The sequence below is a fragment of the Tenebrio molitor genome, chromosome 6 (genome assembly GCF_963966145.1).
Source record: "Tenebrio molitor chromosome 6, icTenMoli1.1, whole genome shotgun sequence".
NCBI lineage: Eukaryota > Metazoa > Arthropoda > Insecta > Coleoptera > Tenebrionidae > Tenebrio > Tenebrio molitor.
In genome coordinates this window covers 4763437-4775222 of record NC_091051.1, presented here as the reverse complement: position 1 = coordinate 4775222, position 11786 = coordinate 4763437, and the positions used below count along the sequence as shown (strand labels likewise).

General features: G+C 46.5%; 5 protein-coding genes across 8 annotated transcripts; 2 read left to right on the top strand and 3 right to left on the bottom strand.

The window, feature by feature from the left end:
* The first annotated feature begins 69 nt into the window (after positions 1-69).
* LOC138134017 (leucine-rich repeat-containing protein 56) lies at positions 70-1271 on the top strand. Its single transcript, XM_069052081.1, has 5 exons — positions 70-336; positions 385-713; positions 760-932; positions 986-1080; positions 1134-1271. The coding sequence occupies exons 1-5, from the start codon at positions 139-141 to the stop codon at positions 1263-1265; spliced, it is 927 nt and encodes a 308-aa protein (XP_068908182.1). The 5' UTR covers positions 70-138; the 3' UTR covers positions 1266-1271.
* A 52-nt stretch (positions 1272-1323) lies between these two features.
* Ufsp2 (UFM1 specific peptidase 2) lies at positions 1324-3772 on the top strand. Its single transcript, XM_069052071.1, has 6 exons — positions 1324-1433; positions 1550-2264; positions 2457-2717; positions 2838-2987; positions 3058-3432; positions 3490-3772. Exons 1-6 carry the CDS (start codon positions 1395-1397, stop codon positions 3699-3701), a joined length of 1752 nt encoding a protein of 583 aa, XP_068908172.1. The 5' UTR covers positions 1324-1394; the 3' UTR covers positions 3702-3772.
* Positions 3773-3818: 46 nt separating this feature from the next.
* Positions 3819-6364, bottom strand: NTPase (ectonucleoside triphosphate diphosphohydrolase NTPase). 2 transcript variants are annotated; one of them, XM_069052078.1, is made up of 8 exons: positions 6124-6364; positions 5758-5878; positions 5554-5712; positions 5428-5507; positions 5126-5381; positions 4290-4862; positions 4136-4242; positions 3819-4085 (listed from the first exon to the last, which is right to left on the bottom strand). In XM_069052078.1, the coding sequence occupies exons 1-8, from the start codon at positions 6151-6153 to the stop codon at positions 4014-4016; spliced, it is 1398 nt and encodes a 465-aa protein (XP_068908179.1). In that variant the 5' UTR covers positions 6154-6364; the 3' UTR covers positions 3819-4013. The 2 variants fall into 2 exon arrangements, with proteins under 2 accessions (XP_068908179.1, XP_068908180.1); XM_069052079.1 differs by lacking the exon at positions 6124-6364 and adding an exon at positions 5945-6104.
* A 257-nt stretch (positions 6365-6621) lies between these two features.
* Prosalpha7 (proteasome alpha7 subunit) lies at positions 6622-7792 on the bottom strand. The gene is made up of 5 exons (XM_069052082.1): positions 7630-7792; positions 7364-7570; positions 7070-7315; positions 6908-7020; positions 6622-6860 (listed from the first exon to the last, which is right to left on the bottom strand). Exons 1-5 carry the CDS (start codon positions 7648-7650, stop codon positions 6683-6685), a joined length of 765 nt encoding a protein of 254 aa, XP_068908183.1. The 5' UTR covers positions 7651-7792; the 3' UTR covers positions 6622-6682.
* A 231-nt stretch (positions 7793-8023) lies between these two features.
* LOC138134012 (cleavage and polyadenylation specificity factor subunit 6-like) lies at positions 8024-11604 on the bottom strand. 3 transcript variants are annotated; one of them, XM_069052068.1, is made up of 5 exons: positions 11446-11604; positions 11045-11257; positions 10412-10993; positions 9427-10370; positions 8024-9015 (listed from the first exon to the last, which is right to left on the bottom strand). In XM_069052068.1, the coding sequence occupies exons 1-5, from the start codon at positions 11500-11502 to the stop codon at positions 8835-8837; spliced, it is 1977 nt and encodes a 658-aa protein (XP_068908169.1). In that variant the 5' UTR covers positions 11503-11604; the 3' UTR covers positions 8024-8834. The 3 variants fall into 3 exon arrangements, with proteins under 3 accessions (XP_068908169.1, XP_068908170.1, XP_068908171.1); XM_069052069.1 differs by having other exon boundaries at positions 9427-10361; XM_069052070.1 differs by having other exon boundaries at positions 9427-10355.
* Between the last annotated feature and the right edge of the window lie 182 nt (positions 11605-11786).

The window sequence follows — 11786 nt, the reverse complement described above, 5'->3', positions numbered from 1 at the left end:
ACTCTGATAACCAAAATCGTCGCTCTACTACAATTTTGAAAAACACAACGTTAAAGCCGCCGCCTCCAATCGATAATAGACTTATTTACAATCTCCATGACGACGTTACTCCCAGTGGTGCGGCGTTAAAGTGCAGCCATGCCCCCGAATTTGGACGACAATTTCCTTAACAGGCCACCCTCGGACTTCATCTTGTTTATGGCCCCTTTGCTGCCGACGGGTCCGCTCTCCGACGACGACAGCGACGAGGCTACGACCCCCTCCGACCCCGAGGAGGAGGACGTCGACCCCGCCCGAATAGTCGTCCCTCTGGAGCACAACCTTCGGGGTCTCTTGGTAACAATAACCCCGAATTACCTCCGAAGCGTGCTAAGTTGATTGTAGGTGAAAGTGACGGGGACGGAAGAGCTGGACAGGGTGACTCAAGTGAAATTGAGGGTGATTGCCAGAGATGTGCCCTTGCAGCACTTGAGCGTCCACATCCCGGCGCTCAGAGAGTTGATTCTGGACGGCAGCTTCATCTCGTCGCTGCGCGATCTGGGCTGCGGCCTGAAGAATCTCAAGATATTGAGAGTGAACAGGTGCGGGATCGAGCACTTGGACAACATGTTGGGGCTGGAGGGAGTGGAGGAGCTGCACGCGGCGGATAATCTGATCGAGGACTGCATCCCGTGCGCCTTCTTGAGCGGCTTGAGGGTGGTGGATTTGAGGAGGTTGGGGGCGGATCGAGCGCGACTCGAGTGAACTGTGGGGTTTCAGGAACCGGCTGAAAAATATGACACGCACCTTGACCTTCCTGACGATATGCGAGAAACTGGAACATATTTATCTCGAGGGAAATGATGAAATATGGCAGTTTCCGAAGTACCGACAGACCGTTAAAAGCTTATTACCCGCATTGAGAAGTTTAGATGGCATTACCTACACTGAAGGTAAACTCGATTTATGAGTTGTTACATTATTCACATATTTATCGAGTTTTCAGAGGAATGTAATACGGGAGTCTCCCCCACGACCGAAGTAGAACTCCGGGAATATATAGCGCAAAAAGCGAAAGCATCCGATCAAACATGCAAAACTGTAACATCGATAAACCGCAAACGGTGGTCAATTATTAATTCGCCAACTTTCAGACTTTCGTGTCTGTAATTAATGGGGCTAATCCGCCCAGATCCAGACCCTCCACCTACGACGTCACCGCAGGATTCACCATCAGATTCCCTCCGAAAGTTTTTCTGGAGAGACCAGCAAGCTCCAACAAATGAAAAACTCGACTAACAACCTCCCCCATCGCGATCAATTTAGGGGATGAAATGACACGTGACTTTGACGTATTGTTGGTTGCCTATACGCAAACGTCAAAATTATGTTAAATTGACAAGTGGCACATAAACATGACACCCTCGCTTAAAATATCACAAAAAATCATAAATGTAAGTTGCAGTTCGCATTAAACCTCTGAAACCGTCCTGATTTGTATCATTTTAACCGACTCGACCGACCACGATCGTCGGAATCGACTAACATATGTTTCTAACCTCACTTTCAGAGACTTTCACACGGAGATCACGGTTCTTTCGGCAAGGTTTACGGCATTGTTGCCAAAAACAACCTTGTGGTCTTGGGTTTGCAAATAGATGTGGCAAACGGGGACGGACAAGCGTTGATTAACTCGTTCCCAGCTGAAATCTACCTTTGTGGGGTCATAAAGATTGGAGATGGTCAATATGATGAGCAATCTATCAAAGAGAGTCTCAATGAGGTGTACGTCACCGACAATCCCGTCTTTATCAATTACAACGTCGAAACCGACCAAATCACCGCTAGTTTCCACATAAATGGGCAACTAGAAACCACCAAGTTCACTCCCATAAATGAACAAGAAATCCTGTCGCAGTTTCTCCATGTTAGATTGAGGGGCGACGTGCCGCTGACGTGCGAGTTCGCCGCAAATTCGGTCAAAGAGTCTTTCACCAATTTGCGGAAAACTATAGCGTCGGGGGTTATGACGTTTGGGTTTAATAAGAGCAGCGTTTACTTGTTGGGGGGCGACAGCGAGAGCGGGGTGGTCGGGGTGACGGGGAATCCGAGTATCGGGGAGTTGTGCGATGAGTCCAACGAGCCCAGCGAGGGGGGTGCTAGGAAGAAAAGGGTGCAAAACTATGAGGTTGACGTGATGAGGGTGAACATGCTGAAGAAAATGACCAAAGAGAACGGGTTGGTCGGGGGGAAGGAGCATGCGCCACTTTGCGTCCTTGACAAGAGTAAGTATGACATCACAGCGAGGAAAATGGGAAAATGCGTCAGTTGGAAGTAAAAAATGGTGGAAAACAATGAACAATACGAAATTCTTTGTTTGAGCCATTTTTTTTTGTCATTCGTTAAAATCATATCTTATCACACTCATAAGTTACGTTTTACTGTCGTTTTTTATGACTTGGTTTGCACTTTTGCAGAACAGTGCAAAACATTGAGCATTACTGTCTCTATTGATGCCCTCGCTATGGTACCCAGACAAACGAAGATCGCAAATTTGTACGAGATCATAGTCGAGAGTGCCGTGAGAAACTTAAGGCTGCTTGAAAACACGATCGTGGACAAATTCGAGCGGTTGCAAAATAAAATCTCGCAACCCGAAGTTTTCCACTTCTATCCCGAAGACTGCGGCCATTTTGTCACAAAAATTTACTTGAAGAACGACGACGACGAGAGTCTATGTAACTATTACATTTCAACATAAAATAAAATTAATGTGGCGTGGGGTTAAAAAGGCACGTCTGAGCTTGATTCAGACCTAGTGAAACGTCAAAAATTGTGGTTGATTTGGTTGGTTTTAGTGTCGGAAAGGGAAGCGCTTCACCGGGAGCTACTCCTGTGTCAAACTAGACCGTTCTTCAGACGAGCCAATTGCTTCATTTTCAAGAGTAAAAATCAAGGGGGCGAAACCCTGGTCAACCCCCATCTGGGAGTCAAGCCGACCGACAACGGTGGGTAACTACACCGCCGACTTTACCAATTCTATTTGAACTAATCAGTGGCGTGCCGGGCGCATTTCAGGGGGCAGAGTGGCGCTGGTCAAGGGTAACTACCTCTACTACCACTACTGTCAGAACAAAATGGACGACAACGGCTGGGGCTGCGCTTACAGATCCCTCCAAACCCTAGCCTCGTGGTTCAAGTGTCAAGGTTACACCGATAAGGAAGTGCCCACGTTCAAGGACATACAAAAATGTCTGGTGGACATCGGCGACAAACCGTCCAGTTTCGTCGGTTCGAGGCAGTGGATCGGCTCGACTGAAGTGAATTACGTGTTGAACACGCTCTTGGGGGTGACTTCGAAGATCCTATACGTCAGTTCTGGCGAAGAGATGGCGAGTAAAGGGCCAGAGCTGGTCAGCCATTTTGAAAATCACGGATCACCGATTATGATTGGTCGGTAGCGGTGACGTTTGTGACAGGTTGATTTTGATTTATTCGTTTTTGGAACAGGCGGGGGAGTCTTAGCTCACACGATCTTAGGGGTCGATTACAACTCGCAGAGTGGGAACTTGAAGTTTTTGATCCTGGATCCGCACTACACCGGCAGCGACGATTTGTACACGGTGCAAAACAAGGGCTGGTGCGGATGGAAAGGCGTCGATTTCTGGGACAAAACCGCGTACTACAACATGTGTTTACCGCAAGTTCCCAGAGGAATCTAATTGTTAAAAACTCTATTATTGTTATTTTTTAAGGTATTCGGCTATATTGATAATAAAATCCATTTATATGACGTGTGACAGTTGTGTTAAGCGCCACCTGGTGGCCAACCATTGCAATTAAACAAAAAGGTGACTTTTATTGGTACGAAAAAATTACAAACGTCTTTTAAAATCGGTAATGGATAAAAGTCCAAAGAATTTTTGCACAGCCTAACAACTAAATACTTGAAATATTTACATTAAGGCACAGTCAATTTGTGGAGCAATCAAATAAACACGTGTGCTTCAACATTTTCAAAAATTAAATAAAAATCAACCTCTCAGCAGGTTGTAAGCTGCACCTAGTGCCCAACTGATCTCGTGTCCGTCAATTTTTTTGTATAACTGAAACAAAAAGAGTTCTACTCGAGCGTGAGACAACTGCGCTGACTTACAAATATTTTCGTGTCGCCCCTCAAGCCGAATCCTTTCTCGAGCAGAACCCAGATGAAAGTAAGGTCAAGGCACATAAAAGGTTGGTCAGCGTTGGGTTCGGCGCAAGCTGGAACAAAACCGATCAAGAGACGTTTCCACACTTGACCTACCAACATTTTTCGGCGGCTGTCTTGAAAGCGTCCACGTCGATGCTCCCCCCTGCACTTTCCTCGATCAGTCCGACTTCGGTGGCTCTGTCAAAATAATAACTGAAGGCGAAGATGACCTTCGTGGGCAACTCTTCCGGCGGCTTGGCCTTCCCGATCACATAATCAGTAACGATTTTTGAACATTTTTTGAAATCAACAACCGGAGTCTCTTGTCCGACCGTGTACGTCGTGTCCTTGGACTTGCTGATCGGGTAATTCTCTTTAGGCCCGTTCACGTAATAGTCGGTGCCCCCGAAATGAAACTTTCGGCTTTGAATGATATGATTGATGCAATCTGACGTCACGTTCACCTGATTCGGTTGGTTTAACGTGACGACTTCTTTGCGAGCTGCCATCAAACCCAAACCTAGGTAGCTGTGGGTGTAGACTGGAATGAAACCGTTGGGGGCGACGGCTTGATGGATGTACTGTTTTTGCGAAAGGCTGGCCGGAGTCAGGGCGGAAAAGGTCACCTGAGTAGAGCCGCCGCCAAGGTCTAAAGCTGCCACTGTCTTCGCCGGGTTGCCATGGATACACTCTGCAAAGAAAATCGTCACAACTAGGACAACATCAGGAGGTAAAAAGGAAGGAGCTGACTAGTATTGAGTGAAGTGGTAGGTGGCGCCACAAGCGGTTAGTCTGCTTTAGGTCTTAGCCCGCAAATAAATAAATAAATGAGTCAAGTATTAGGAAAATTGGTACAATTAGAGAGGTGAGTAAGGTTTGTTGCTGAGTAGATTTGGTTGTTAACACAGTGGAGTAATAAAAATGTTAGGTTAGGTTAAATGTCACTTGTCAGACCTAAAAGGAAATTGACGGTGAACCAGGAGAAAATTCCCTCGTCTGTCCCGTCCATGATCTCAACACTCTCTTCATTGGTCAAAAATGGCGTCCTTTTGAACAACGCCCTCACTGAATTGAGCAAATTCTTAGCCTGTTCTTGTGGCAAGAGTCTCAACCCAGCTGTGGCCTTGAGAATCAAGGGAGTCTTGTTCCAGTAATCTTTCGGAATTTCGTTCTTGGCCTCTTCCAAAAGATTTGCAATAGTTTGGACGCCCTGAAACGACCAATTGTACAAAACATTTCCACCCTGACGCGACTACCTTTTCTGGGTTATCAGCAAACGACGATAATCCCGGTTTAGTGTACTTAAAAAGCTCCTTATCTAATACTAAATGGCCCCCTAAAACACACGATTAGAATTCCGCGAAACCGACTTTCAAACCTACCAATGTAGGATTCGTGGAAAGTGAATGCAAGGACCCGCGATCCTGTGCTTCCGGCATCTATCACAACTGCATGTACTGGTTTGTGGTAGCCCAGCTTTTTGGCGATGTTGTCGACGGCTTTGTGGCCCAGATGCCACGGAATGTTATCGATATAAAGCACTAAAACGCGATGAGTTTGCGTTCAAGTGGATTTTTACTACTTACAGATAAACATTGTCAATATGGTTCCGCTGATGATGAGACAAAAAAATGACCGATGGATGGTTGAGGGCTTGATTTCTTTGCGTTTCTTGTTCGGCGCGGGGCGCCCATTTTGGTCTCTATGCTGAAAATCGAGATTACCATGAAAAGTCACAAGTGAGGTTATGTTTTTGATTTGCGATAAACCCACTTTCTGGACAGTCATGTGTGGTTTTGGGGTCGTTTCGATGCATTAGGCACGGGATTGGGTCTGAATTATGAATTTTCATTAAATTACTGGACCGGGAGGGAGACTTTATGTTTGGGTTTATTTTTACTGCACGACACTTGCCCAAATCAGTTATTAATAGCACAGGTTTGAGGTCTTACCTTTCGTCTACGCAGTTCGTTGTTAGTCATGTTTTAAACGAGCTTTTTGTGGGGGAAATAATAAATTTCTAGGCCGGCGAAAACTTTACTAAAATGCCTTATTGATTACCATGAAATTGTGCGAGGACGTTCCCGACGGCCGTGTCTGCGCACTTTGACTTGTACAAAATGACTAAATAAATTGATCAAATCACATAATTAAATACGATGAAGTTGCTTTATCACTGCTGGCCTTCGCTTTATCTACAAATTTATACAATTCATTCGCTTAGATAACGACTTGTTCATCGCGTTTACGTAACTTTGTGTTCTTGTCTGTAGTGTCATGTGGATTCCTTATCGTGTTTGTTGTCTTTGTGTGATTTACCTTTATGTAAAAGTAAAACCAAAATAGCCAATTTTTCAAAATGCGTAATGGCGCGCCCGGCCTCCATCTTAATGACGTCATTTTCCCCCAGTCATGTCAATCATGTCATTCATTTTATCAAAACACAAACCTATCGTTATTATTTTATTACTTAAAAATAAAAATACAAAAAACCGAAGCGATTTAACTCTGTTACATGTCTTCAGTGTCTGAGTCTGAATCGGCTTCCATGGCTTGTTTGGCCGCCTTCTCCGCCTCCAGAAACACACTATCTGGCACTTTCTCATGTCTTCCGCGGCTCTCCTCGCAAATCCACGACAGCTCCAGCTCGAAATTCTTATCTTTTAACTCGTCATGCACCAGATAGATACTAAAACATCACATTAATATTTTTTTTCACCAAAAAAAAAATCTTACATCTTGGCAGCTTCTTTGACAAGTTCCCTACAAGTCATCCCAGTCAGCTTCAGTTTTTCTATCTCAGTCTTTGCCGACTGTTTCGCTTTACCGATAGCGCATCCGTGGTACCCCTGCGACGCAATTCAGTCAAAACAAACCCACAACTGTGGCGCAACTTACGTAACTGACACCGGATGGATCTATTGTGTACATCGCGGGACCTTCTTCGCCGCAACTCGCTAGGATGACGCTGCACCCGTAGGGTCGCACCGCGCTGTACAGGGTGTACGCGTGCATGTACATGCTGACGCGATCGTTTAAGTAATTTAATGGGATACTGACGCCGTATTGTGATCTGTAATTTGCAGCTTCGCGTCGTGCGATGTCGACGATTTGTCTGGCGTCGGCGATCAGACCGGAAAAAGCCTAACGAGAAACGTCAATCAAGAAATCCACCGAAAACGTTAAATTTACCATTCCGACGTGCTTGTCGATGTTGAAAATTCTCTTGTTCGTGCCGGCTTCATGCAATTTGGACATTACCAGTTTCTCGGCCGCCAGGACAACGCCGTCTTTTCCGCGCAGTCCTATTACTGTACCGCTGTTTTCCACGGCTTTCATCGCGTATTCCACTTGGAAAACGCGCCCGTCCGGCGAGAATTGCGAAGCGGAAAGATCGTACTAAAATTTGAGGTTATGCAAGGCTACTTTTGTTCCGATTTCCTAAAATTGATACTCACGCCTGTTCCTATTGAACTCATCTTGAATAACTAGTCTCGCTGTTGCGTTTACGTTATTGTTGAAATTTTTAAGTTCGGCGTGATTTGCAATTTACGGTTTCTACAAGTCAACAAATGGATTGAGAATTTTGACAGACGTCAAAAACAGCGCCGCCTGGTGTGGAACCGAGAAACTTAAATTACAGGACAGTACTCCGCATTTTGTCAAACAAGACCATTGTGGTTTGTTGAATGGTTTATATTGCATAAAAAAATTACACTTGACATGATTCGTTTGTACTTTGTTGAGGGAATGGTGAACGAAATTCCCATGATTGCTTGCGAAATTTTTTCAGGTTTCGGAAAGCAACTGAATTTTTGCCTACCACCTAATTTTACAAATGAAAATGATGTGGAAAATAAAAAGTTGTGTTTTCGTCAAATTACATAAAAGAGAACAATTCCAAAAATAATAAAAATATAAAATAAATACTGTAAAGCTGTATACAATTCGAGTGGTGTTCTTTTTTGGAACTGCAATTTGCAGGGATTGAATAAATCAACTTCTAAAGAAATAATTCGAGTGAAGCTGATTTATCTAAGCCTATCATTTATAAAAATACAAAAGATCTTTGAAAACATTCACAACCCTTAAAGCTACTTGCGTTTATGTGAAATGATTGAAAAAAAATCGTCGCTTTTTACCATTCAAGCCAAATGTCTGAGCTTGAATGGTAAAAATGTTGAAATCACAGTCTCGTAACGTCTAATTTCAACTAATTGACATGTTATCACAGCCTTGTTAAATACATTGAACTAAAAAACAAAATAAAATTAAAACAGATGTGTACAATAAGAAATTTACAAGAGGTTTAAAATAAAATAAAAAACAGTTTAGGAGCGACTACATTTTGTACAAATTACATAATGGAAAAAAGCAGGTCGATCACTGGTTAATCAATAAAAAAGAGAAAAATAAAAATCCATTCTCAGTCTAAACCATATTTTTTATCTAAAACATACAATCTTCCTCGGTTAAGCTTCTTTCTTCAATCTTCTCCAGCACAGCAGTTACTTATTACAAACATAATGAACATTTCAATTACAATAATGAAATTCAAGATTTTTTTACCATTATGACCTAACACTATAATAGTAGTATAATATTTTAAATACATGAATGACATGTATGCGGTGTACAACATATTATGAGGACTAAAAAAACTTCAATGTCGAGATCTGTGAGATTCATCTCTGCGATCTCTTTCACGTTCACGTTCACTCTCACGTCGTCCTGAATCTCGCTCGCGGTATCTGTCTTCGTAATAACGTGACTTCGACGTGGGTTCCCCCGACGGATCCACGGCGTCCGGTGGTGACTTGTTCCTGGATCTGGACACGCGGGACCTGGATAGAAAAGGAAAACGTAATCAAATCGCCAGCTGGGCGATGCACCCGCGCAAATCGCGCTTTTCGCACTGCACCAACAGATGGCGTCCAAACAACAATCGCCAAAAGAACTCCGCTCGCTCTGGATTACTTTTTTTTTAAACTGGTGCAAAAGATAAAGAGCTCAACGAGAGAAAGAGATCGAAACATGTCTTTATTATCATCACATGCAACAACACTTTGAAATTTTAACTGTGTCGTAACTTACGTAACGTTATTTGATATAAAAATGTTCAGTGGTATTTTTGAAACGACAAATTTCGAATAAATCACTTCATACTTGCGTCAACTGATGTGACGTCAATGAATGACGGGTTCGTTGCTGGGCAACGTTACCAATCAAGAAAAAAGCTACAGGTGTACACTTACGCATCGTCTGCTTCTCTGTCTCTGTACTCCCGTTCCCGTTCGCGGTCCCCTCTGCTCCTGGACCTGTCCCGTTCGCGTTCCCGTTCCCTGTAACTGTCTGCATAGTATCTGTCCCGGTCGCGGTCCCTATCCCTGTCTCTGTCCCGTTCGCGACTCCTCTCGCGGTACCGCGACGAGGACCTCTCCCTGCGTCCTCTCCTGTGCGCCCTCTCCCTCGACCTGGACCTATCCCTCCGTCCAGAACTATAACTCTTATCTTCCACCCCTCTAAGAGTGTCCTGCAACGAACTGATTAAAATTTTACAACGGTCGTCGTTCGCCACTTTAGACTGTTTGATTAGAGAGATCGCCGTGACGAGTGTTTCAATGGCGCTGGCGTACTCCCCGGCGGCGGCGTCGGAGACCGCCCGGGCGATAGCCGACGACGAAACGGTCCTATTTCTCGACATGATATCTTCAAACTCTTGTTCGCTGAGGGGTGGCATGTCGGTTCGATGATCCGGAGGCGGCCCGCCGTACGGGGGCTGCGGCATGCTTGTGGGCGGACCGTAGCCGTGCGGAGGCCCGTGTGGGGGCACGCTGTTAGGCCCCATGGGCGGGCCGTGGGGAGGTCCGTGCGGCGGCCCCTGAGGCGGTCCTTGTGGAGGCATGGGACCCGGCATGGGGTGCTGCATCTGCGGGGGAGGTCCCCCTTGTTGGAAAAATGCAGGATTGACGTGCGGCGCCGGAGGCCCTTGAGGCGGACCCTGCGGCGGCGGGCCCCCCATCGGAGGTGGACCCCGCGGGCCCATGTTGGGGCCTTGCATGTGAGGGGGACCTTGCGGGAAGCCCTGCTGCATCGGCGGCCGGCTCCAATCGGGGCGCATCGGCCCGGGAGGCGGACCTTGATTGGGCATCCCCCTAGGAGGCATCTGACCTTGAGGGGGACCCTGGAACTGACCGTACTAATAATCGACTTGTGGATCACCGCCAGTCAGTATTTTACCATTGGGGGTCTCGGCGGACCCTGCGGAGGCGGTCCGGGTCTCATGGGACCCATATTCGGACCCGGACCGTTGGGTCTCGGCCCATTCCATTGCGGCTGGCCTTGAAACCGCGGCGGTTGTCCTTGATTCATCTGCGGGGGGCCGTTGTAGCCTGGAGGTCCTTGCATGCGGGGCACTCCCGGGCCCGGCATGCCGGGGGGCATGGGCCCCCTCATCTGGTTATTCATTGGCATGCGACCGCCGTAATTCTGGTGAGGACCTGGGGGAATGGAATTGTTAGCGTGGCTAGGATGTTGGTTGCGATTATTGGAATTATTTGTGGGGGAAGGGCGGGTTTTGGACTGACTTTCGAAATTACTGAGGGCTTGTTTGGTAGGGAGGGTAACCACGGGGTTTTGACCGTTGATCTCCTTCTTGGGAAGGTGGTCCATGCACAGTCTCATGCTGGCTTCAGAGCCCAACGAGATGACGCAAAAGCCTTTGGACTGTCCATTGGCGCGGTGCTCAAAAAACTTCACCTCGTGGAAGTCATTCACGCCGATGTCGTGCACCGCATTGGCAATATCTTGATCTGTAGTCCACTGAAACAAACTGTTAGTCTGGGGGCCCCCTCGAACGCGATTCGGACATACCCAAGTTAGATTTCCGACGTAAAGTTGGTGGCGGCGCCCCACATTGGGGGTAATATTATTGCCTTGCGTGGAGTACGTGTTCCCATTGGTCTCTTCGGTGCTGGCCGTCGTCGCTGGCTGGTGGTTTGTCTCGGTCGTCTCTGTACTATTCGTGGCTGCCGGGGCGGCGATCACATCGTCGTACAGATCCACGTTTTCGCCACCGAAGTCGTCCTACCACCAAAACATTCATTCACACCTGCTCTTGTCGACAATCACGCAACAAAGTACCGGCAACAACAATCGCTCCCCACTATAGTGACCGATCGACGGCGCCCGACTCCCCCAAGTCGCAACCCGAATCGACCCCGTGGGGGCACGCGGCCTCCCCAGTACTCGAATTATGTCACAAAATCACTCACCTGGGCAAAATCTTGATCAATGTCGTCCGCATATAAATCGATGTCGTTGTCCGCCATCTTTGAGGACGCGGACCCGCAGCAAACAATATGGCGAACGGGGGCGACGGTGGCGCCTCGGCCGATAACTCGACCGCCAATTACGATTTCTGTCAAAGTAACGGTAAACGACTTCGCAAGGCTACGGAACGGCGAGCAGTGGGGTCAATCATCGTAAAGTAAAAGTTACTTTGTTGCTAAAGAAAATCACGTGACTGGTTTTATTCACATGACATTCGGGAGAAAATGCGATCGAACAGAATGTTTCATTGCAGAATTTTTACCAAAAAATTAAAACGAGTTCT